This window comes from Chrysemys picta, chromosome 12 (assembly GCF_011386835.1).
Source record: "Chrysemys picta bellii isolate R12L10 chromosome 12, ASM1138683v2, whole genome shotgun sequence".
NCBI classification, from domain to species: domain Eukaryota; kingdom Metazoa; phylum Chordata; order Testudines; family Emydidae; genus Chrysemys; species Chrysemys picta.
This window is the reverse complement of record NC_088802.1, coordinates 21017904-21042307: the sequence shown is the minus strand read 5'-3', so window position 1 is coordinate 21042307 and position 24404 is coordinate 21017904. Positions and strand designations below refer to the sequence as shown.

The following is a 24404-nucleotide window of genomic DNA, read 5'->3' as shown; positions in this document are numbered from 1 at the left end:
AACTTCCACATGCATAGGCAGACCTACTTGAAAATTGGATGGACTAGGTTAGAAATAGTGTTCTAAATCTGGAGTCATTTGTTTAAGGGATTCATGAGATACATTCCTGCTGACTCCCAAATTAACCTTGTTTGAAAATTTGCTGGATCTCATTATACATTTTAGTCACAAAAGTGTGTGTGTGGGGGGAAGGATCCATGGGTAAAAGCCACATAAAACATCCATCACTGAACTGCTCTAAGATCCAGCACAGAGTACCCAGAAATTCAAACTTTATGAGATATTCATTCGCGTTCTAAGAAGTGTTGCACAGGACAGCTCTGAGCATTAGTGAATTAGAGACACAGGTTGCAGCAAATTGTAAAAAAGACAAAATTCTTAGCTTCCTAAAATTCACAGGAAGACTCAGATTATCTGGAGAAATTGTCTGACAGTGGAGGATGGCAGAGTGGGGGACAGTATTCTGTGCCAACTTATTGTTTCCTTTTCTTTTTCAGGATGAAAAATAGCCAAGAAACAGTGGGAAGAAACAGCACGAGAATCAATGGATTCATTCTCCTGGGCTTTTCTGACATTCCCAGCCTGCAGCATTTATTTTTTTCAGTGTTTCTGATGACCTACATAGTCACCTTGGCTGGAAACCTTCTAATCATTGTCCTCACATTGGTTGACCCAGCCCTTCACACCCCCATGTACTTCTTCCTAAGGAACCTGTCCTTCTTGGAGATGTGCTATACATCCGTCAATGGCCCCAAGATGCTTGGGAATCTGTTCTCTGGGGTAAAAAACATCTCTTTCATTGGCTGTGCTGTGCAAACCTATTTCTCTTATTTCCTTGGTGGGTCAGAGTGTTTTCTCTTGGCTTCCATGGCCTATGATCGCTATGTTGCAATATGCAAGCCTCTGCATTACCCCGTGGTTATGAACAGGAAGGTGTCCACTGGACTGGCTGCTGGATCCTGGCTCAGTGGTCTCCTCATGTCCTTCGGTCACACCAGCATGGTATTCACCCTACCCTTCTGCAGATCCCATGAGATTAATCATTTCTTCTGTGACATCCCTCCACTGCTGAAGCTGGCCTGTGGAGACACCTCCCACAATGAAATGGCTGTCTTCATGGTGGTTCTGTTCTTTGTCACCTTCCCCTTCGTATTGATCCTCATGTCCTATGTCTGCATCATTTCCACCATCCTGAGGATGCCCTCGGGGGAGGGCAGGAGGAAGTCCTTCTCCACCTGCTCCTCACACCTCATGGTGGTGACAGTGTTCTATGGCTCCGCTTGTGTTATGTATCTGAATCCCAATTCCTCCTACTCACCAGACACAGACAAGTTTCTCTCTCTGTCCTACACGGTCATCACACCCTTGCTAAACCCCATCATCTATAGCCTGAGGAACAAGGAGGTGAAGGGTGCATTCTGGAGAATGGTGCGGAGAAGAAGGTTCCATTGAATAAAGGAATTTGATTGACTGTAAATGTCTCCAGCTCAATTATTTTAAGGTCTTTATATATATGTTAGGCCCTTATCTGGCCCCATTACCATGGTAGCTGAGCACCTCACAATCTTTATAATACAGAACACCACTAGCTGTCACCTTCAGCCCCCAACTAAAACCTCTCCAGCGCATCATCAGAGATCTACAACCTATCCTGAAAGATGATCCTTTACTCTCACAGATCTTGGGAGACAGACCTGTCCTCGCTTACAGACAACCCCCCAACCTAAAGCAAATACTCACCAGCAACCACACATCACTGAACAAAACCACTAACCCAGGAACCTATCCTTGTAACAAACCCCGATGCCAACTCTGTCCACATATCTATTCAAGTGACATCATCATAGGACCTAATCACATCAGCCATACCATCAGGGGCTCGTTCACCTGCACATCTACCAATGTGATATATGCCATCATGTGCCAGCAATGCCCCTCTGCCATGTACATTGGCCAAACCGGACAGTCTCTACGCAAAAGAATTAATGGACACAAATCTGACATCAGGAATCAAAATACTCAAAAACCAGTGGGAGAACACTTTAACCTGTCTGGTCATTCAGTGACAGACCTGCGGGTGGCTATATTACAACAGAAAAACTTCAAAAACAGACTCCAACGAGAGACTGCTGAGCTAGAATTGATATGCAAACTAGACACAGTCAACTCCGGTTTGAATAAGGACTGGGAATGGCTGAGCCATTACAAACATTGATTCTATCTCCCCTTGTAAGTATGCTCACACTTCTTATCAAACTGTCTGTACTGGGCTATCTTGATTATCACTTCAAAAGTTTTTTTTCTCTTAATTAATTGGCCTCTCAGAGTTGGTAAGACAACTCCCACCTGTTTATGCTCTCTGTATGTGTGTATATATATCCCCTCAATATATGTTCCATTCTATATGCATCCGAAGAAGTGGGCTGTAGTCCACGAAAGCTTATGCTCTAATAAATTTGTTAGTCTCTAAGGTGCCACAAGTACTCCTGTTCTTCTTTTTGCGGATACAGACTAACACGGCTGCTACTCTGAAACCTGTCACAATCTTTAATGGATTTAACCTCACACTGCCTCTGTGCAGTAGGAAAATGCTATAATTTAAGTTTTAAAGATGGAGCTGTGACAGGTTGAATCACAGAAACTGCCATCTGATGTGCTGAGACTACCCCTGACCTTGTTTCCCCTGGCAGCTAAGGACTTCAGTGCCCTGCCAGGTTTGAGCCAGACATGCTTGCCTGCTGCAAACAGAGACCCAGGTCTGAATAATGTCCCCGAAAAGCAGGCTTAACTGAAAACAGCTTAAGAAGTGTTCCTGTCTCCAACACTCAGATGTCCAACTCCCAATGGGGTCCAAACCCTAAACAAATCCGTTTTACCCTGTATAAAGCTTATACTTTAAACTCATAAATTGTTCGCTCTCTATAGCACTGATAGAGAGATATGCACAGCTGTTTGCCCCCTCCCCCCGCTCCCCAGGTATTAATACATAATCTGGGTTAATTAACAAGTAAAAAGTGATTTATTAAATACAAAAGTAGGATTTAAGTGGTTCCAAGTAATAACAGACAGTGAGTGAATTACCAAGCAAAATAAAATAAAACACGCAAGTCTATGCCTAATATAGAAAGAAAATGATTTACAGATGAAATTTCACCTTCAGAGATGTTCCAGTAAGCTTCTTTTACAGACTAGTCTCCTTCTAGTCTGGGTCCAGAAATCACTCACACCCCTTGTGGTTACTGTCCTTTGTTCCAGTTTCTTTCAGGTATCCTTTGGGGGTGGAGAGGCTATCTCTTGAGCCAGCTGAAGACAAAATGGAGGAATTTCCAGGGGTTTAAATAGACTTTCTCTCATGGCTGGTCCCCCTCCTTTCTCCTATCCAGAATTCAGCTCCAAGATGGAGTTTTAGAGACACAGTGGCAAGTCACATATCCATGCATGACTCAGAACTTACAGGTAGCGACCTTTGTTCACATGCTACCTTGAATGTCTTTAGGTAGACTTCTTATGTGGATTGGAGCCTTCCAAGATCCATTGTCCATTAAGTGTTTCTTGATTGTTAACTTGCAAATTCCTTTCTAAAGAAGCTGTCCAAATGCCTTACTAAGGCTACTTAAAATCAAACAAGTACACAGCCAATATTTATAACTTTGAATACAAAAATGATACATGCATACAAATAGGATGAATATATTCAGTAGATTATAACCTTTGCAGAGATATGTTACATAGCATATGTAGCTTAAAACATATTCCAGTTATTTCATATATACATTCATAAGCATATTCCCATAAAGCGTTATGGGGTGCAACGTCCCAAGAGCAATGAGGTACAATGGCCAGATTAGAAAAGGTGTGTAGGTGCCCCAGTATGCAGATAGGTGCCTAATGGGACTTTCAGAAATGTTTAAGCAGTTTAGGCACCTAACTCCCATTGACCTAGCTACATTTGTGAATCCCAGTAGGCATCCATCTGCATCCTTAGGTACCTAAATAAATACCTTTACAAATCTGTCCCTAAGATTGTTAAAGGTATGGATGATGCTGTGGTCAGCCTAACTGATTTAGGAGTCTAAGTCTCATTTTCAAAATGGAGTAAGGCACTTAGGAGCCTAAATCCCTCTGACTGTAAATGAGATTTTCTCTCCTAAGTGCCTAAATCTCTTTTGAAAATGAGACTTAGAGTCCTAAATCAGTTAGGTGTTGCAATTCTGAACATGCAGTGCCTAAATACTTTTAAAAATTGGGGCCTGATGTCCTTTTAAAATTTTTCTCAAGGGTCAAAATTTTTAAAGGTATTTAGGTGCCTAGTGGGATTTTCAAAAGTCCTTGGGAACCTAAAATCCATTGATTTCAATATCTAAATACCTTTCAAAACCTGGGCCGATGTTATTTGCCCATGGTCACATGAGAAATCTGTGTCAGAACAGGGAGTTGAATGCAGGTCTTCCGAGTCCCAGGATAACACCATAACCATTGCACCACACTTCCTTTCTGGTCCATCTTCTGAGCTCATGTAGACTTGTATAATTCTGGAGTAAGGCCACTGAAGTCAATTAGTGAAAGCAACGTAAATCTGGTGTGACACCACAGCTGTTGATCTGAAAGCTGGATAGTGATGCAACCACATTAAAAAATAAGTTGTAGAGACAAAAAGAGGGAATGCATTAATTCTGGAGATGCAGCATTGTGCATACCACCAGAGGTCACTCCTTCCCATTAATATGTACTCCATTCCAAGATTCAAGGAGACCCTGTGGGGTGAAATTTGGCTGCACAGGTTTTGAGAGTTGGTCTGGGACCTAGAGAGCCTTAAAGAACCACAGGATCCGTGTCCAGCAGACACACTTAGTATTCAGTTTTATATCCATTACCCCTGATCCCTGTCTCTTCTCTACTTATCACTGAGTGCAGAGTTAAAGTTGCACAGAGTGCCTTGCCTAAGAAGTCAGAATTAAGGCTACATATTCCTTATCACATAAGGGATCCGCACTCTATCACACAAGGTGGCAGAGTTAAGGTTACACAAGATCTATCATAGAAAATTTCATCCAGTCCAGGTTTATATGTCTTTACATTATGTGCTTACCTTCTACCCAAACAAAGAACAAGCAACAGGAGAATCTCAGAAAGAGTAAATATCTCCCATAATTCCCTTTCCCAAACTATTCTCTAGAAACAATTTTTTATACATCCGGAGGAGCACATGGTCAAGGAAAGAAAAGGTAACAATCTGCTTCCTAGCAAAGAGGACATTTCTTCTACAGCTACATACAAAGGTCCCAATACTGCAAGAAACAGATTGTTCTGGCTTCCTATTGATCTAACTAGTCCTGGCCTTTGGTAGGTTGACCAAGATCCAAACCAAAACTCTAATATCTCACCATCCCTACACATTGTCTGCTGTTTTTTGAAGGCTTTTCTTATTTCATCCCCACAAGTTCACACACACAAAGACTAATTAATTTTAACTAAGTCAACTGAAGGCAATGGTCCCTGATTCTTTTTTCAGTTGCACTGGTTTTTAATTACTAAATCTGCTGAAGTTAGTGGCTTAGTTTATCTTATGTGTCCATACTGTGATGGGCATAGGAAGGAAAGATGGCTGCAAGATGCTTTTATGGCTATCTGTTCTCTGGGCCAATTTGAAGCCTTATTCAGGCCTTGTTTCCACTTGGAGTACCCTCTGGGCTTCCCTAAATTGCACCAACATGATTATGGTGTCAAGAGGCCCTTCCAACAACCAGGGATCATTGATGTAAGTAGTCCTGGCCTTTGGTAAGTTGACAAGATCCAAACCAAAACTCCAATATCTCAACATCCCTACAAGTTGTCTGCTTTGGAACTCTTTCCTGGGCTTCAAGCCACAATAGGTGAGGCAAGTGTTCTTCCTGCGTTCCTCAGAGTAGAGCTGAGGATCTGGCCCCAGCAAAATCTGCATTGTAAACCAAGGTAACTCTGCTGGGTTCAATGGAGCTAATTACCTCTCCTCATCCCAATGTGAATCAGGAGTAACTACAATGGAATCAGTGGACCTGATTCTTCTCACACTCAGTTGGGTGAGAATCAGGAATAGCTTAATTAAAATCAAAAGGAGTGTTGCTATGCTCATTCATCCGAAAGTAAATCAGCTCAAAAACTCAATCGAACGCAATGATCCTTATTCTTTTTTCAGTTACACTAGTTTTTAATTAGGCTAAATCTGCTGAAGTTAGTGGCCTAGTTTATCTCCATACATAGCACAGTAACTTGGTGGGAGGAAGGAAAGATCACTGCAAGCTGCTGCCAGATGCTTTTATGACTCTCTGTTCTCTAGGCCGATTTGAAGTCTTATTCACCTGGTTTCCACTTAGAGTACCCTCTGGGCTTCCCTAAATTGCACTAACGTGATTATGGTGTCAAGAGGCCCTTCCAACAACCAGGAATCATTGGGGGTAAAAAAACTCATGGCCAAGCCAGCTGTCTCTAGTTTCTTCTACACCCAGGTCTGGCATTCATCCTATGCTTGGGAAATACACAGTAGGCTGATTAAACTGGTTTAATGGACCCTTTTTACTGCTGGAGTGTTGAAAAAGTGTTGGAGTGGGGCTAAAATATGGCCAAATTGAGTTACTCTGATTTAAATCTGGTGTAAATGAGAGATGGCTCATGCCCAAAGAAAAGTAACCCCAAGTTTCCAACCTGACCTCAGTTTGAAGTGTTTTTTGCAGGCTTTTCTTATTTCATCCCTACGAGTTCACACACACAAACACAAGACTAATTAATTTTAGCTCTCATTCATCTTGTGAGGATTAGTAATAATTAATAATGAATTAAAATGCATGCTCTGCTACCAGATGACACCCACATACTGCATCAAAGCAGAATAATCACAGAGCTGCCTATTCCATCAATTACTAGTCACAATATGAAATGCTTCAGCGACTGTCTCCCAAGGGATACAATGCAGATAAATAAAACACTCTCATCCTATCAGATAGACACATGCACCCTTTGGAGTCAATGAAGACGTTCCAGATACAGATTTGGAATCTTGGATCTGCAGTGAAATTTGAAAGCATTCAATCTCTATGTGCCTATAACCTGATATTTCAGTAAGTACCACTCTGTAGTTAATTGCCTTCTTCACATTTGTTAATAGTGTGATCCTATTTCTAGGAACATTTGAAGGTTCCAATCCTGCAAACACTTTTTGGTGTGTTTATACTGCAGCAAGAAGTGAAATTTTGAACTTGGACAAATGTACCCGCTCTAGCTTTGATCAAGCTAGTGCACAAAAAATAGCAGTGTAGTGGCAGCTGCATGGTTGGCAGGATGGACTAACTTCCTGAATCCATACCTTGGTTTACAGATGGGATGGGACTCAGGATGGGTAGCTCGTCTCACTGTTTGTGCAGCTATGGCTAAAATGCTATTTACAAAATGTAACTTTCTAAACGTTACAGCGGGTATGTCTACCTGAGCTGGAAATTACTCCTCCAGCTCCAGTGTAGACATACCCCAGGTAAGCAAAATTAGGGGTGTTCCTAACTCAGGTAGGCTAAACCATGATCACTAACTTGGTTTAAAATAGCAGTGAAGACACAGCAACTGGGCATTTAACTCAGATTAGGAGCTTGAGTTATAGCCTATAAGTGAGCCTGGGGTTGGATTTGAATTGCTAACCTAAGTTAAAAGCTGAGTTGCCATATCTGCTACTTTAAATCAAGCTCACTAATAATGGTTAGCTAACCTGAGTTAAGAACACATTTTGAGCATGTGTTTGTGTTTTTAACAATCCCATTATGTGACAACGTTCAAAGATTCTAAGTTTGTGTTCAGAACTGGAATAAAAACTAAATCTTTCCAACGTTTTCACAAAAGGAAGGAACAATCTGTTGCACACATACAAGATGGGAAATGACTGCCTAGGAAGGAGTACTGCAGAAAGGAATCTGGGGATCTGCAGTTATAGTGGATCACAAGCTAAATATGAGTCAACTGTGTAACTCTGTTGCAAAAAAATCAAACATCATTCTGGGATGTATTAGCAGGAGGTTGTAAACAAGACACAAGAAGTAATTCTTCTGCTCTACTCTGTGCTGATTAGACCTCAACTGGAGTATTGTGGCCAGTTCTGGGTGCCACATTTCAGGAAAGATGTGGACAAATTGGAGAAAGTCCAGAGAAGAGCAACAAAAATCATTAAAGGTCTAGAAAACATGGCCTATGAGGGAAGATTGAAAAAATGGGTTTGTTTAGTCTGGGGAAGAGAAGACAGCGGGGGGGACACAATAACAGTTTTCAAGTACATAAAACATTGTTAGAAGAAGGAGGAAGATAAATTGTTCTCACTAACCTGTAATGATAGGACAAGAAGGAATGGGCTTAAGTTGCATCAAGGGCGGTTTAGTTTGGACATTAGCGAAAATCTTCCTGTCAGGGTAGTTAAGCGCTGGAATAAATTTCCTATGGAGATTGTGGAATCTCTGTCATTGGAGATTTTTAAGAGCAGATTAGAGAAGCACCCATCAGGGATGGTCTAGATTATACTTAGTCCTGCCATGAGTGCATGGGACTGGACTTGATGACCTCTCGAGGTCCCTTCCAGTTCTACAATTCTATGAAAATGGAATTGTGTTGAAATGGCTGGTTTCAGATTGAAAAGGTCAGAGTTTGAATTCTGGTCTCTCTCTCTCTCTCTGGTACCAGAAGTGACCAGAGAGCTCTGTTCCTCAAAATCCTTTGTGATGAAAACTCTGTCAACTGCCCTTGCAAACTGGTTTTGAGAAAACACCAGATTTTGACAACATTTCATTTACTAACAACTGCCCCGAATAGTTTGTCAGATTGTGCCCCATAAATGTAAAGTTACTCACAAGCATAAATGGTGTCAGAACAGGGCTCAAAAGCTGGGCCATAGCATGGCATTATTAATTATTATTATTATTTATCCGGTATGAGTGAGAAGCAGTAATTTTCTCATTGAAATCATTGGCAGAGATCTGCTAAAAACAGATTCTCTGCTGGAAACAACTTAAGCCATCCACTCTGAAAACATTTACCTATGTAGTTTAATTCATATTAGCAGCCTTTGGAAACCAGGGCCAGATTTTTAAAGATATTTAGGCACCTAAAGGTGCAGATAGGCACCCAGATACATCAGATAACCAGTTTAAGTACAATTACTTAAGTGTTTGCAGGAATAAGGATATGAATAAGAACCTGATTAGTGTATGGCATCTACACTGGAGAGTTAAAGTTGTTTGGTTGCTCTAATTGAATTTCCATGCCTTAGGATATCTTTTTAAGTGTAATCTCAGTTTCCTAGGTTTGCAATTCTTTTTTGCGGGGGAGGGTGGATAATTATAATATACCTGTGGTGTTTTTTATGCTTAAGTTGTTGATATATATTCTTAGTGGTAACTGCATATTAAGTTATTATTATTTCAAATATTTGATTTTGAAATAGTGAGAAAATTTGCACTATCATTCATATTTTTACCCTTTCACCACCTTTTATTCCACTGGAAAAAGGAGGGGAATTTAAGCACTTATGAAAAGTGACAAAAAAACCACAACCTTTTCTCTATTCACTTACTTTTTCCCATTAGAAAAAAAACTTGGGGAAAAAATAGAATAATGAAAGAAAAGATGAGGGAAAATAGTTTACTTTTGTTTGCTTCTCTCTACAGGAAAGTTGTGAATCAAGTTTTAAAATGGAAGGGAAAATATTTTTCCCTATCACTTTCTCTATTTTCAATTTCCCTCAGATTCCTAACTGGAAAAAAAGGTGAAAAAATATATTGGAAAAGGGGTGAAAAAATTGGAAATTTGAAATGAACATTTTTCCATCGAAAAACAGGATAGGTGAAGAATTTTGAATGAAGTGAAAATGGCTCATTTTATTTCTTATTTATTTGGAGAGAATATACATAAATAAATAAATAAATAAGTGAACCCCCAATGGAATCCACACTTTTTTTTACCAGCATTTTTTATACATCTCCTTGAATATTTGGAAGATTCTCTCTCTCTTTCTCCCTCTATTTGGTGTTCCAAATAGCATGTCACCATGTGTAGGATTCTGGAAAGAATTAACCCTCTGATTTCACATTACTGAATGTCTTCACATACATACTTTTACCATGAGAGGTTAAAATTTACTATTATTAATTATTATTATTATTAAATATTGTTATTGTTATTGCTATTGGTGTTGATTTCATTATAATACAATATTAATAACTATAATATCCTCAGAGCATAAATTGTCCCAGGACCTTTACAAGACATAAAAGGAACAGAGGGTCATCTCCTCAGTCGGTGTAAATTGGAATCAATAAGCCACGTCCTCACCTGGTGCAAAACCAGCCATCTCTCCACTGGAATCAATGGGTCAGATCCCCAGCTGGTGTAAGTCAGCCATAGCTCCATTGGAGTCAATGGGGCCAGATCTGCTGCTGATGTAAATCGGCTGTAGCTCCTTTCAAGTGAATGAGAGAGATGACCAGTTGCTGTACATCAGCCAGCTGGCAGTCTGGCCTCATTCAATTGCTTTCACACTAGTTGAGTATCTGGGCCAATTAAAAGAATGCAGAGTTCCTTACCTAGTTAGTAGTAAAGGGGAGTCAGGAAGAACCTGAATCAAAACCAAGGATTCAAACTTTGGAATGTTTAAAATCCAAACCAGAATTCAGATCAGTATTTTTTAACCTTTTGCCCTATTGGGGTTGTTTCCTCCCTTTTTCTGCAGGATGGAGTATGGGAAAGGAATGGCAGGAGGAAACCACACAGTACAGACCAAATTCATTCTCCTGGGATTTTCCACCCTTCCCAAACTGCAACACTTGCTATTCTCCGTGTTTTTATTGAGCTACTTGATCACCGTGACTGGAAATCTCCTCATCATTCTCCTCACATTGGCTGACCCTGCCCTTCACACCCCCATGTACTTCTTCCTCAGGAACCTCTCCTTCCTGGAGATCTGCTACACATCAGTTACCATCCCTAAAATGTTGGCCAACCTCCTCTCGGAAGATAAGACCATCTCTTTCATTGGCTGTGCGGTGCAAACCTATTTCTCTTTTTTCCTTGGTGGGTCAGAGTGTTTTCTCCTAGTGTCTATGGCCTACGATCGCTATGTTGCAATATGCAAGCCTCTGCATTACTCTGTGGTTATGAACAGGAAGGTGTCCACTGGACTGGCTGCTGGATGCTGGCTCACTGGTCTCCTCTTGTCCTTCAGTCACACCAGCGTGGTATTCACCCTACCCTTCTGCAGATCCCATGAGATTAATCATTTCTTCTGTGACATCCCTCCACTGCTGAAGCTGGCCTGTGGAGACACCTCCCGCAATGAAATTGCTGTCTTCATGGTGGCTCTGTTCTTTGTCTCCTTCCCCTTTGTGCTAATCCTCATGTCCTACATCAGCATAATCTCCACCATCTTGAAGATGCCCTCACGGGTGGGCAGGAGGAAGTCCTTTTCCACCTGCTCCTCGCACCTCATGGTGGTGATGCTGTTCTATGGCTCTGGTGCCATTATGTATCTGAAGCCTAATTCCTCCTACTCACCAGACACAGACAAGTTTCTCTCTCTGTCCTACACGGTCCTCACACCCATGCTAAACCCCATTATCTATAGTCTGAGGAACAAGGAGGTGAAGGGCGCCTTCTGGAGAATCATGGGGAGAAAAAGGTTTTCTTGAATTATAGAAATGTCGGCCTGGAATGGACATTGACAGGACATCCAGTCCAGTCTCCTGCATTGGGGCAGGATTAAGTATTCTCTAGATTATCCCTGACACATGTTTGTCTAACCTGTTCTCAACCCCCTTACCTCACCATGACAGAGAGTCCACAACCTCCCTAGATAATTTGTTCCAGTGCCTAACTACTCTTACAGTTAGGATGTTTTTCCTAATGTCCAACCTAAATCTCCCTTGCTATAATTTACGCCATTACTTCTTGTTTTGTCCTCAGTGATTAAGGAGAACAATTTATCACCCTCCTCTTTATAACAACTTTTTACATACTTGAAGACTGTTATCATGTCCCCACTCCATCTTCTCTTCTCCAGACTAATCAAACACAGTTTTTTCAATCTTTTCTTTCAGGCTGTGTTTTCTAGACTTTTAATCATTTTTGTTGCTTTCCTCTGGACTTTCTCCAATTTGTCCACATCTTTCTTGACATGCGGTGTCCAGAATTGGACACAATACTCCAGCTAAGGCCTTATCAGTGCTGAGTAGAATGGAATAATTAATTCTTGCGTCTTGCTTACAATACTCTTGCTAATACATCCGAGAATGGTGTTCACTTTTTTTGCAGCAGTATTACATAAATTGATTTATTGTAAATATGTCTGGCTCAATTCTTTCTCTTCAGCAATGAAACTCATTTAGGTTCAGCTTCTGATCATATGTATATGAGTTTAATTCTGGAGTAATACAGTATCACCAAAGTTAATGTAGTTACTAGAGCAGGGTAGGAAATGCTTTTCCCATTCCACAAAATTATTTGAAATTTAAAAAAAAAATCCATCCTGAAACAGAATGAAAAGTTGAAACCTCAAAAATTTTGTGAACTACTACTACTACTACTACTACTAAATAATAATAAAAATAAAATTGATTGTGTTATTTGAAACATTTCATTTTGATAACTTCAAAAATATTTTGATATTGACATTTTTTATGTTTGTAACTGTTATTTTTGTATGGATTAACTAAAGTTTCTAAATAAAAAGAAGAAGTATTTTTGAAGCAGAAAATTAAGTTTTCATTTAAAAAATGTCAAAATGGGACATTCTGACATTTTTAAAACTTTTCTTTCAAGTTTGTTTGAATCAGGAGTTCTGTCAAAACTACCCCTTCCCTGAAAACAGTTTTGGTTTTAACAAATAGGCATCTTCTGACAGAAAGTTTTGTTGTCAGATTCCTGTCCATCTCTAGGAGATACACTGGGGTAAATCTGGAGGGACAGTAGTAACAAGAATGCACTCGAAAGTCTTCCCACAGGCTTTAGCTCTTTGATGCAGATGGAAGTTCAACAGCTAAAGGCTGTGGGGATACTTGAGGTGCATTATTGTAACAATAAAATAGGTTGAGTCTTCTAAGTAATTAAGGGAGGGAATGTTTAAGTATTGGTGTTGCATTGGTTAGTAATTTAATTGATTATTAGAGCTGGGCAATTTTGGGGGGACAAATAGTTTATTTGCCAAAACATGAAGCTTCAGTCAACCAGAAACTAGTCGTGAATTTGACAAAATACTTGAATAGTCATTGGGTGATGGGGATGCTATTGCCTGGTGGTTAAGCTTGGGAGCTGGGAAAGTCAAGTCAAGTCCATGTCCCTGCTTCAAGGGCTCTTTATTTATTTATACATTTTGGAACAGCATCAACATGAGAGATTGAAAGGCCCTGTTTTATGGATATTGAACATAAAGGCCCAAAGAGCTAACCGTGTTTATAAATTCTTTCACTGTCCAACATTAAACAGTAATAGACAGATTCAGGGTTATTTTTAAATAGAAGCCTTGGTTTTACTTCATTACATGGCAAACACCCAAAAGCATTCATTCAAACTGAAAGTTTATTGATTAAATATGAGAAAGAACAAGAAATTATTACTAGCCTTCATATTAAAACTGCGGTTGAGTGATTATGCAAAACAAACTTGGTCAAACCTGATCAAAGTCTCTCTCCTTATGAAGTCAAAATATCAGAGTTCCTTATTTTCAGAACAACCTTTCTTTGATAAAAAGGAAAAGGTTAATTTTACTCTCAGTCCTGATGGGAATGGCATTCCCTTATCCTATTCTTAGCAAACAGACAGACACAAGGTGGAGGAGAGATGGGATAGAAAAGATGAGTAAAATATGGCTTTTGTTGATGTTTTTGGAACCCTGGACCTCTGGTTAGTTACTAGTGGGTGCTTTGACTGACAAGCTGACCAGGACACCTGATGCTTGGACCCTGGTTAGTTACGATCTAGTCTGGGCCATCATCTGGTTGGATCCTTTCTCTTTAGACCAGGCAGGTTTGGATAGATGCAATATGATTGACTTCAGGATTCAATTACAAGCCAAGAGAATGAGACAGGATAGGAGGAAAGAAACAGTGGGCAGAAAAGAACTCAAGGGAAGGGAACATAATACAGGATCTTATATGCCTTTGTGGTGCTGGTAATTAGATATCCACACTGGCGGGCTGGAGACTGGATGTCATGATAATGTGCTGACTTTCAGCACACACAGATGAGAAACAAGTTCTTTAAACAAGAACAAGACCAACCGGCCTTCCTCTCAGGAAGAAAGTCTTTTAGATGAGTCAAGATGAGATGAGACGAGACGAGCTGGAAACCCCCACAGGGGGGGAATGGGTGGCATAGTTCACCCCCCCCTCATTATTTTGTCCACCAGTTTTGGTCTATGAGCTTCTGGTTCCACATTTTCTGTTTTTAACAAATATAATTTCAACAGCTCTTCGATTATATCAACATGGCCTTTTTGGTTTAGACTAATCCAGTTTCTCTGTCTCATTCTCTTTCACCTGTTTATAACATACACAGTTTTCCATAGTTATTGTAACATCTTATGAACTTTCACATACTTTTTAACATTTGAAGTCACAATAGGGGTGCGCTTTATAGCCTAATAGTCACAACAGGCTCCACAGTAGTGTATCCTGTAGACCAGTGGCTAGGTCATTCTTCTAAGATCACCAAATTCAAATCCCTGGTCCCCATCGGGCAGAGGGGGAAATGAACACAAGTCTCTCATAGCTCAGGTGGGTGCACTAACCACTGGGATAAAAATTAAGCACTTGGCATGCTCTATCCATTTTGTGAATCTAGCCCTTCATTTCCTTTGCTTTTATGTGAAAAGATGCCCAAAAATACAATACAATATGTTTTTTTTTGGTTGAATGAAATAGTTTTCAAACTTTTGACACAAACCGATTTTAAAAAATGGAATTGCCAGTGAACAGAAAAATCAGTTATTCATCCTGCTGTTTTCATGTTGTTATTTTCGTTTTGTTTCATTTGTCCTTCTTTCCTGCCTTCTTTTCCTTCTTAATCTTATCACTTCCTTTCCAGGAATATATCATTGCTTATCCTTATCTGTTAGTCCTTGATTTTCTGTAATGTCCTAGATGTCATAGGGGATGTATATTAGTTTATGTACCCAGTCACTAAGAGGCGGTATCCAGCACAAATAACCCAGACATCACTGGTCCTAAGGTGGTTCACTAAGCCCATAAAGAGGGAGGAATAAAGAACTCCACCACCCTTTGGGATCAGCTTGCTACAAGAAAGGTTACATTTTAATTTAGACAAAAAACTTTATTTTCCATCAAAAAAAAGTTTTCAGCTAGTCCTAATCAGGAGCCAAATTATCTTTGTGCATCCTCCAGTTTTTGACCAGTATAACTCCAATGACTCCTCTGGAGTTTCTAATGATATACATTATTGTAAAAGAGGAGACTCAAACCATATACCCCATTTGGGACCAGAACCTGAACTGGTAGAAATCAGTGTTGCTTCATTGGAGGCAATGACCCAGATCCCGAGATGGTATAAATGAGCCACAGCCCTACTGGAGTCAGAGGACTCAATCCCCAGTTGGTGTAAATTAGTGTAGCTCCATTATAGTGATTGAAGTTAGGCCAGTGTGCAACAGCTGAAAATCTAGCGCAGAATATTCAAACACACCACTAACACAACCTCTGCCCTCATCTGTCACTGATGGAAGAAACAAAGAAAGAATTTAGAAGGAAACAGAGGGAGGAAGAGAAGAGTCTTGTCAGTCATAATTCCCCTGATCAAAATGGCTTTATCACAGCAAACCAAACTCTGCTTGCAAATCCAGCAGGAACTCCATTCACTTCCGTAATGAAGTGTGATTGAGACCAAGTTTCCTTGATACTCTTAGGATAAGATTCTACCACATTGACTGGCTGAGTCAGATACCCAGGTGGAGTAAATCATTGTAGTCCCAGTGAAGTTAATGCATACACTTTTATTTCCACTAACTGTCTGGTCCAAAGGGGCTTCATGTGGAGTGTGGCAGTAGTCATTGTGAACAGAGCTAGTTGGGAAATTTTTTATACCTGTGCTAAACCTTGACAAAAACAAAAAAAGTATTTATTTTCAACAATTTTTTCTTCAAATGTCTCCATGCTCTTTGACCAAAATGTATTGGGTTTTGTGCTTTAATATATTTTTCATTATAAAAATCCCCGCAAAATCTCTGACAACAGACATTTTGCTCATTTTCATCTAAAAATGTTTCTAGCAAAAGATCTCCACCAACCAATAAAGGTTGAAAACTGGCCCATCAGGAAACCACCAGTTTTACACTGATGTAACTTCATTTATTTCAGTGGAGTAACTCCTGATTTATTCCCGTGAGTGCAGAATCTGTCTGATTCAAAGTAGGTCTAGAATTTTTCCTCTCTTATACTCATCTTACATAGGTGTGAATGTCTGTACTAGGTACTAGGGAGGAGACAGCCAGTGCTCATCCCCTCTCTTCTTCCACTGGAACACTTTGTATGAGCTGGGATTCGAGAAAGTGATTCTGCATACCCCACTTTGCCCATATGGATTATGGGGTTCAGTTCATCATGCAGGATAGCTCCTCCCTACAGCAGTCAAGAGACACCTGGGTTGCCTCTTTCCCTGTAAACCCCTCAGACCCCAAATAATATTTGACTAGAAATCCCATAGGCCAATTACATCTAGTTCTGTTCCCTTTCTTGTGAATGCTAAGATACATGCTGATAAACAAGAGAGAGAGACAGACAGACAGAGATGATGTATGGAGAGATAGACTAACCATCTGTATAACATACCAAGAAGCACATCCATGTTACTTTGTATTCTGTGCTTGGTTCATAGTTTGACATGCTAATGAGGTCTGTCATGAAAATACAGGGAAGGGTAGCCACTTCCTTACCTGTAAGGGTTTAAGTAGTTCAAATAGCCTAATTGGCACCTGACCAGAAGGACCAATGAGAAAAGAAGATACTTTCAAATCTGGGGTTGGGGGAGGGTTTGTTTGTTGTTCTCTTTTGTTGTTCCCTCTCCAGACAGAGGGAGAAACCAAGTAGGTACATCTCTTGAAAATATATGTGGAATAATCCATCTAAAACCACAAAAATTGTAAATAGGGCAAGGAAATGCGTTAGGTTATCTTTTGTTTTCGCTTGTGAATTTTCCTATGCTACAGAGGTAGTTGTATTCATATTTTTGTAAGTTTAAAGCTGAGCCCAGACGGGAATCCTCTGTGTTTTAAATGTTTTATTACCCTATAAAGTACCTTCCATCCTGATTTTGCAGGTGTGATTCTTTTATTTTTTTTTCTTTATAAATAAAGTTCTTCTTTTAAGGACCTGATTGATTTCAGTGTCCTGAAGACAAGGGGTCTGGTCTGTGCTCATATTGCTAAGGCAATTGATTGGGATATTATTCTCAAGCCTCTCCCGGAAAGGGGGTGAAGGGGCTTGGGAGGATATTTTGGGGGGTTAGGGATTCCAAGTGACCCTTCCCTGAATTTTTGTGTAAATCAATTGGTGGTGGCAGCAATACCATCCAAGGACAAGGAAAGGTATTTGTGCCTTGGGGAAGTTTTAACTTAAGTTGGTAAAATATAAACTTGAGGGGTCTTCCATGTGGGTTCCCACATCTGTACCCCAGAGTTCAGAATGTGGTGGGCAATCCTGACAAGGTCACAAGGGGGCACTGAATTTAAAAAAAAATCTGCTCATTCTGCACACAGACATTTATCCTCAAAGAGGCCAGTCCACATGCTCCAGAAGAAGGTGAGGCAGATCTGCATTTCAAGAGGGCTATGGACAATTCTAGTGCCAAGTTCCTTTCTTGTTGAAGTGAAAAGGAACATTCTTGGTGTGCCAAATTCTGTTCTGAGTTACACTGCTACAGCAGTGTAAATTTTTTGTATCTTCATAGACATTAGTACAGTTACTCCAGATGAACACTGCTATTACTCTGCTACCTTGAATACTCCTGATTTACACCATTGGAACTACATTCTCTTCAGTGGACTGATTTTTTCCCCAGACAGAAGTTAGCATCTCTTGCAGTCATTGAGAAGCCCACAGTTGCAGTCACTAGCCCATGCAAAAGGAGCAAGGAAGAGACCATATTTTGAAGAAAGTCTTAGGCCGCTCATTCTATTGAGTTTATCAAAATGTGACTTGATCATAGTCTACAAGTCTACTCGGTGTACAGGGGGAGAAGATATATCTGATGCTACAGGTCTCTTTAATCTAGCAGATAAAGTTATAACAAAATCTAATGGCTGGAAGGTGAAATAATAAAAGTTCAACCTGTAAATAAGACATAAAATTTTAATAATGGAGGGCATTTAACTCTTGGAACAACTTCCTTATGGATTCTCTATGACCTCGAGTTTTTAATTCAAGAATGGATGTCTTTCAAAGTGATGTGAGCTAGCTCATCCAGAAGTTATGGGCTTGATGCAGCTATTTCCGGGTAAAAGTAAATGGCCTGTTATACAGGAGGTCAGACTAGATGATAATAATGATTTTTCTGGACTTAAAATCTATGGACTCATGAGTTTAGGAATATGTAGCTTCACTTTAGTTTCCAGACAGATGGTCATATCACAGAGCAATAGATGTTAGAGAAGAGAAAATGTGCTGTAAGAAACAAATCTTAGGCCTGGAGGGTTCATTGGTAAATTCAAACAATTTGATTCCTTTCTCATGTATTCCTTACTGCTGGAGGAAAATATCATTCAGTATGAGTAAAGACACCAGAATTTGGTCTGATGCTACCTGCAGGTAAGAGGTGCAGGGGATGAAATTTGAGGTAGGACAATTTCTAGGCTAAACAGTGTTCAGGATCTACCTTCTTTACCATGGATCATTGAAAAGAATTGGAAACCCACACGTTATGCAGCCTCACATCTTTATTTAGCTATTTTTTTCCTCAGGACAGAGTCTATTACAAGAATGACCACAGGGAATCACATCTTGGTGACCCATTTCATCCTGTTGAGATTTGCCAGCCACCCTGAGTTAAGCTGTGTGCTATTTGTGGTTTTTCTATCTAGTTATCTCATTGCTCTGACTGGGAATCTTCTGATGATCATCCTCATCACTATGGCCGACACTGCCCTTTGCACTCCCATGTATTTCTTTCTCAGGAGCTTGTCCTTCCTGGAGATCTCTTACACCTTGGTAACCCTGCCCAAGATACTGGCCAACCCCCTCTCAGAGGATAAAACCATCTTCTTCCTCGGCTGTTTCACACAGACATATTTCCTCCTCTTCCTAAGGGGGCTGGAGTGTCATCTCCTTGCTGTGATGGCCTATGATCGATATGTTACTATATGCCACCCACTGCCTTACCCAGTCCTTACGAACAGGAGGGCCTATGTGGGGCTTGTGGCTGCTTCCTGAGACACCAGCCTCCTGGTGTTAATGGGTCACATTGCGAACATATTCACCTTACCCTTCCACAGCTCTAATGAAATCACCCATTTCTTATGTGATGTTCCCCCAGTGATGGAAATGGCCTAGGGGGACACCCATAGGACTGAAACCACAATTCTCCTGGTTGCCCTCTTCTTTGTCCTGCTCCCGTTCATGCTCATCCTTGTGTCCTACGCTCATATCATCTCGACCATCCTGAAGATGCCATCAACTGATGGTGGGCAGAAAACTTTCTCCAGCTTCTCTTCACACTTATTGGAGGTGACTCTTTTCTATGGGACGGCCTGCACCATGTACATGAAAGCCAGATTAAGCCACTCACCAAATGATGAAAAACTTATTGCTCTGGTGTGGAGCATCATGACCCTATGCTAAACCCCATCATCTACAGCCTGAGGAACAAAGAGGTGAAAGGGATGCTCAGGAGATTAACTCAAAAAAACCCCTATACTCAGGCACCAAGATTTTCTTCTACATTTATGGAGGTTTTTCTATTTTTCTAAATTAGAAAGGCACCGTTCAGTGACGCAGATTGTGATGGGGTGTATCTACCCCGCACTAGAGATTCAGCTAATCCCACATTATGGACGGAGGAAGTCGGGCATACTCCAGCTGCTGCCATTGTACAAAAGGGAGCAGCCCAGTTCATTCTAGGCTGACCGTCGAGCATGAAGGAAGCCTGGTGGACTCATCTCAGCCTGCGACTGGGAGAACCACAGACCCAGAGAACCTAGGAGGAGCCCCAGAGCCTATGGCTGCCTACCCAGGAGCTGCCCATGCTGAGGGACCAGAAGACCCTGCTGAACCATGGACTGCCACCACAGGAGATGGGGTAGGAAGTAGCCCATGGAAGGAGATTAGCCCCAACTCCTAGGCTGAGTTAGCGTGTTGTGGTAGAATCCCCGCTGACCCAGTGGTGAACCCACTCGCCACTGACAGGGCCCTGGGCTGGGAACTGGTGGAGTAGGGAGGGTCGGGGTTCCCCGTATCCCCGCTGTTGCCCCCTTGGTGGTGGCCCTCCAATGCTGGCTTTTATGCCTTATTTCCCCGAACCCTTGAGCAGTGCTACTGACTCTGGCCATTGGGCCTTACTGCCCCAACCCTTGGGCAGTGCTGCTGACTATGGCCATTGGGCCTTACTACCCCGAACTCCCGCGCAGTGCTACTGACTCTGGCCATTGGGCTGTACTGCCTCAATCCCTGGGCAGTGCTATTGACTCTGGCCGTTGGGCTGTACTGTCTGACTCTCAGGACAGAGATAGTGACTCTAGCCTTTAGGCCACACTGTGGAAGCCTAAGGGCTGACCCCTAGACATCGACTGTTGGATGCCACAGCCCCGCTCCACTCCAAAGAGTGACTGGGTGTGTCTACCCTGCAACACAGATCCTGATCTCAGTTACATTAAGGTAAATCCAGAGTCACTCCACTGATGTTAAAGGAGCTACTCCAGCACAATTTTGTGGATTCTCTCTGCCCTGCAGGGGAAATTCCTCTGAGCACCATTGAGATCCTCTAAAAATAAAATAAAGTAAGGGTACTGTGGCTGAGCTAATAGGAACTGGGAAACCAAATCCCTTACAGAGCTTGGAAAATCTCAGCCTCCATTTCTGAAAGGATGGTTGGGGTTATAAGATTATTCTAAGATAAGTTATGCTAAAAAAAACCTTACTCTGGAAAATGTCCTATTGGAGCCAAGAGGCCCCTTTCCCTGGGCCAGCTTGTGTCATGATTATACAGTAGTGTAAGGGAGAAAGGGGGATGTGCACTTCAGGTCATGGAGTAAAGAGAACATAACCTCAGTGGGGCTGCTACATTACATATCTCCCATGGGTAAGTGGTAGGATCTGGCTACCACAGCTATTCCATCACTCCAAGGGAAGTACATTGTATGAGGTATAGACTTAGCACGGCGTTGGTCCCCCTTGGAACAAGGAATAACCCACAAGGAAGATTGTGACTAGGGCTGTCAAACGATTTAAAAAAATAATTGCAAGATTAAAAAAATGATTTGCGATTAATCGCAGTTTAAATCACACTGTTAAATAATAGAAAAATACCAATTCAAATTTATTATACATATTTTTGGATGTTTTTAAACATTTTCAAATATATTGATTTCAATTACAACACAGAATACAAAGTGTAGAGTGCTTGAGTTAACTGTGGTTAATTGACAGCCCTAATTGTGCCTCTTCAAATCATAAATTGAGCTGATCAAAAAAATTTGAGTAGACCTATTGAAATCAGTGGGCCTAGTCACAGAGTAAGGTACTACTCCATGTGAGTAAGGAAGGAAGAATTGGGCCTTTAAATTCTCAGAGGTTGGAGTGCTAAGTAAAGGCAACATGGTGAATCCTTCACTCGTACTGGCAAACAATTACTGTCACTAACACTGGTCTACAATTTTTGAGAAGTCGTCTGTTTCAGAGATAAAATGTGCTATTTATTCTGTATTTTGATGTGCTGAATTCAAATATGACAATTAAAACAACTGATTGGCTACTGTTTCTAAGATATTTAAGTTTTTACATTTTATGTCTACGTATATTGTGGAGATAGTAGAGTTTTAATCATAAATTGTAAGCCTAGGTCTTTTCATGTATTTATGGTTGCTTTACATGATAATATTTCACCTGTCCTGTCTATGTAACACTTTACAAATCAGCAAAAGGGTTATATAAATAAATTTTATTATGAAACAAAAGGCAAAAAACTATTATGTACATAGTTTAGTCCTATTCAGTGTCTACTCGGCGCTTCTTGGCTTGTCTCTTGTATTCATTAAATGAAGCATCTCTTGTCATTGTCCAGCAATAGTCTGCAAGCATTGATGGGCTCCATTTGCCCTGATAGCGTTTCTCCATTGTTGCAATGTCCTGGTGAAATCGCTCGCCGTGCTCGTCGCTCACTGCTCCGCAGTTCGGTGGAAAAAAATCTAGATGAGAGTGCAAAAAATGTATCTTTAGTGACATGTTGCAACCAAAGCTTTTGTATGCCTTGAGGAGGTTTTTCACCAACAACCTGTAGTTGTCTGCCTTGTTTCTGAGAAAATTTATTGCCACTAACTGGAAGGCTTTCCATGCCGTCTTTTCTTTGCCACGCAGTGCATGGTCAAATGCATCATCTCGAAGAAGTTCACGAATCTGAGGACCAACAAAGACACCTTCCTTTATCTTAGCTTCACTTAACCTTGGAAATTTTCCATGGAGGTACTTGAAAGCTGCTTGTGTTTTGTCAATGGCCTTGACAAAGTTCTTCATCAGACCCAGCTTGATGTGTAAGGGTGGTAACAAAATTTTCCTTGATTCAACAAGTGGTGGATGCTGAACACTTTTCCTTCCAGGCTCCAATGACTGTCAGAGTGGCCAATCTTTCTTGACATAGTGGGAATCTCTTGCACGACTATCCCATTTGCAGAGAAAACAGCAGTACTTTGTGTATGCAGTCTGCAGACCAAGCAAGAGAGCAACAACCTTCAAATCACCACAAAGCTGCCACTGATGTTGGTCATCGTTTATACACCTCAAAAGTTGTTTCATGTTGTTATAGGTTTCCTTCATATGGACTGCATGACCAACTAGAATTGATGGCAAAAACATTGCCATTATGCAGTAAAACAGCTTTAAGACTCGTCTTCGATGAATCAATGAACAGTCTCCACTCATCTGGATCGTGAACAATGTTGAGGGCTGCCATCACACCATCGATGTTGTTGCAGGCTACAAGATCACCTTCCATGAAGAAGAACAGGACAAGATCCTTTTGACGGTCACGGAACGTAGAAATCCTAAGATTCCACTGTTGTAGTCTGGAGCCCAACAGCTCTGCCTTACTCTTGGGTAGTTCCAAATCCCTGACAAGGTCATTCAGTTCACCTTGTGTTATGAGGTGTGGTTCAGAGGAGGAGGGTGGGAGAAAATGTGGGTCCTGTGACATTGATGGTTCAGGACCAGAAGTTTCATCCTCTTCCTCTTCCTCGTCTGACTCAAGTGAGAATGATTCTGGTGCATCAGGGGCCTGCAGTCCTTCTCCGTGGGGTACTGGGCGTATAGCTGATGGAATGTTTGGATAATGCACAGTCCACTTTTTCTTCTTTGACACACCTTTCCCAACTGGAGGCACCATGCAGAAGTAACAATTGCTGGTATGATCTGTTGGCTCTCTCCAAATCATTGGCACTGCAAAAGGCATAGATTTCCTTTTCCTGTTCAATCACTGGCGAAGATTTGTTGCACAAGTGTTGCAGCATATGTGTGGGGCCCACCTCTTGTCCTGATCTCCAATTTTGCAGCCAAAATAAAAGTGATAGGCTTTCTTAACCATCGTGGTTATACTGCACTTTTGTGATGCAAAAGTCACTTCACCACAAACATAGCAGAAGTTATCTGCACTGTTCACACAAGTACGAGGCATCTCTGCTCACTTTGGCTAAACAGAAATGTGTCCCTTTGCAAAATCAAACACTGACAAATAAGAGAGCACGACACTGTATGATTTCTAGAGCTGATCTAGGGCAATTTGTTCAGCAGAGTGATGTAAGCTTCGTTATGATTGCATCATCCATGACTTCTAGGAATAACATGATGCAATTCATATCATGTATGACACAGTACCAGCTTCAGATTGCATCATTCATTGTTTTGCCTAAAAAGCAAGTACTGTCCAAACCCAGTCATAGATTTATTCATAGATCCAGTCAAAGATGTATTTTAGTCATTTATGGTTTAAATTGAGATCCCTTCCCTTTATAACTCACTTATCCTCCGCCATTCCCAAGTCAAGGGTCGTATATACTGACCCAATAGCATATCTTGAAAACTAGAGCCAATCAACAATTTTAAGCATCATTTTTGTTCTCAGTGACCCAGAATTAGTAAAGTTTCACTACATTTATTTCAGAAGCATTTTGGCTGTAGAGCAGTGTAATAGCTTCATTA

General features: G+C 41.0%; 2 protein-coding genes and 1 pseudogene across 2 annotated transcripts; all 3 read left to right on the top strand.

Moving 5' to 3' along the window:
- Positions 1 to 498: 498 nt before the first annotated feature.
- On the top strand, positions 499 to 1452 carry LOC103307098 (olfactory receptor 10A7-like). Its single transcript, XM_024113676.1, has one exon. The coding sequence runs from the start codon at positions 499 to 501 to the stop codon at positions 1450 to 1452; it is 954 nt and encodes a 317-aa protein (XP_023969444.1).
- Positions 1453 to 10736: 9284 nt separating this feature from the next.
- On the top strand, positions 10737 to 11690 carry LOC135974738 (olfactory receptor 10A2-like). Its single transcript, XM_065563252.1, has one exon. The coding sequence runs from the start codon at positions 10737 to 10739 to the stop codon at positions 11688 to 11690; it is 954 nt and encodes a 317-aa protein (XP_065419324.1).
- Positions 11691 to 18983: 7293 nt separating this feature from the next.
- LOC103307094 (olfactory receptor 10A2-like) lies at positions 18984 to 20120 on the top strand (annotated as a pseudogene).
- Positions 20121 to 24404: the final 4284 nt, after the last annotated feature.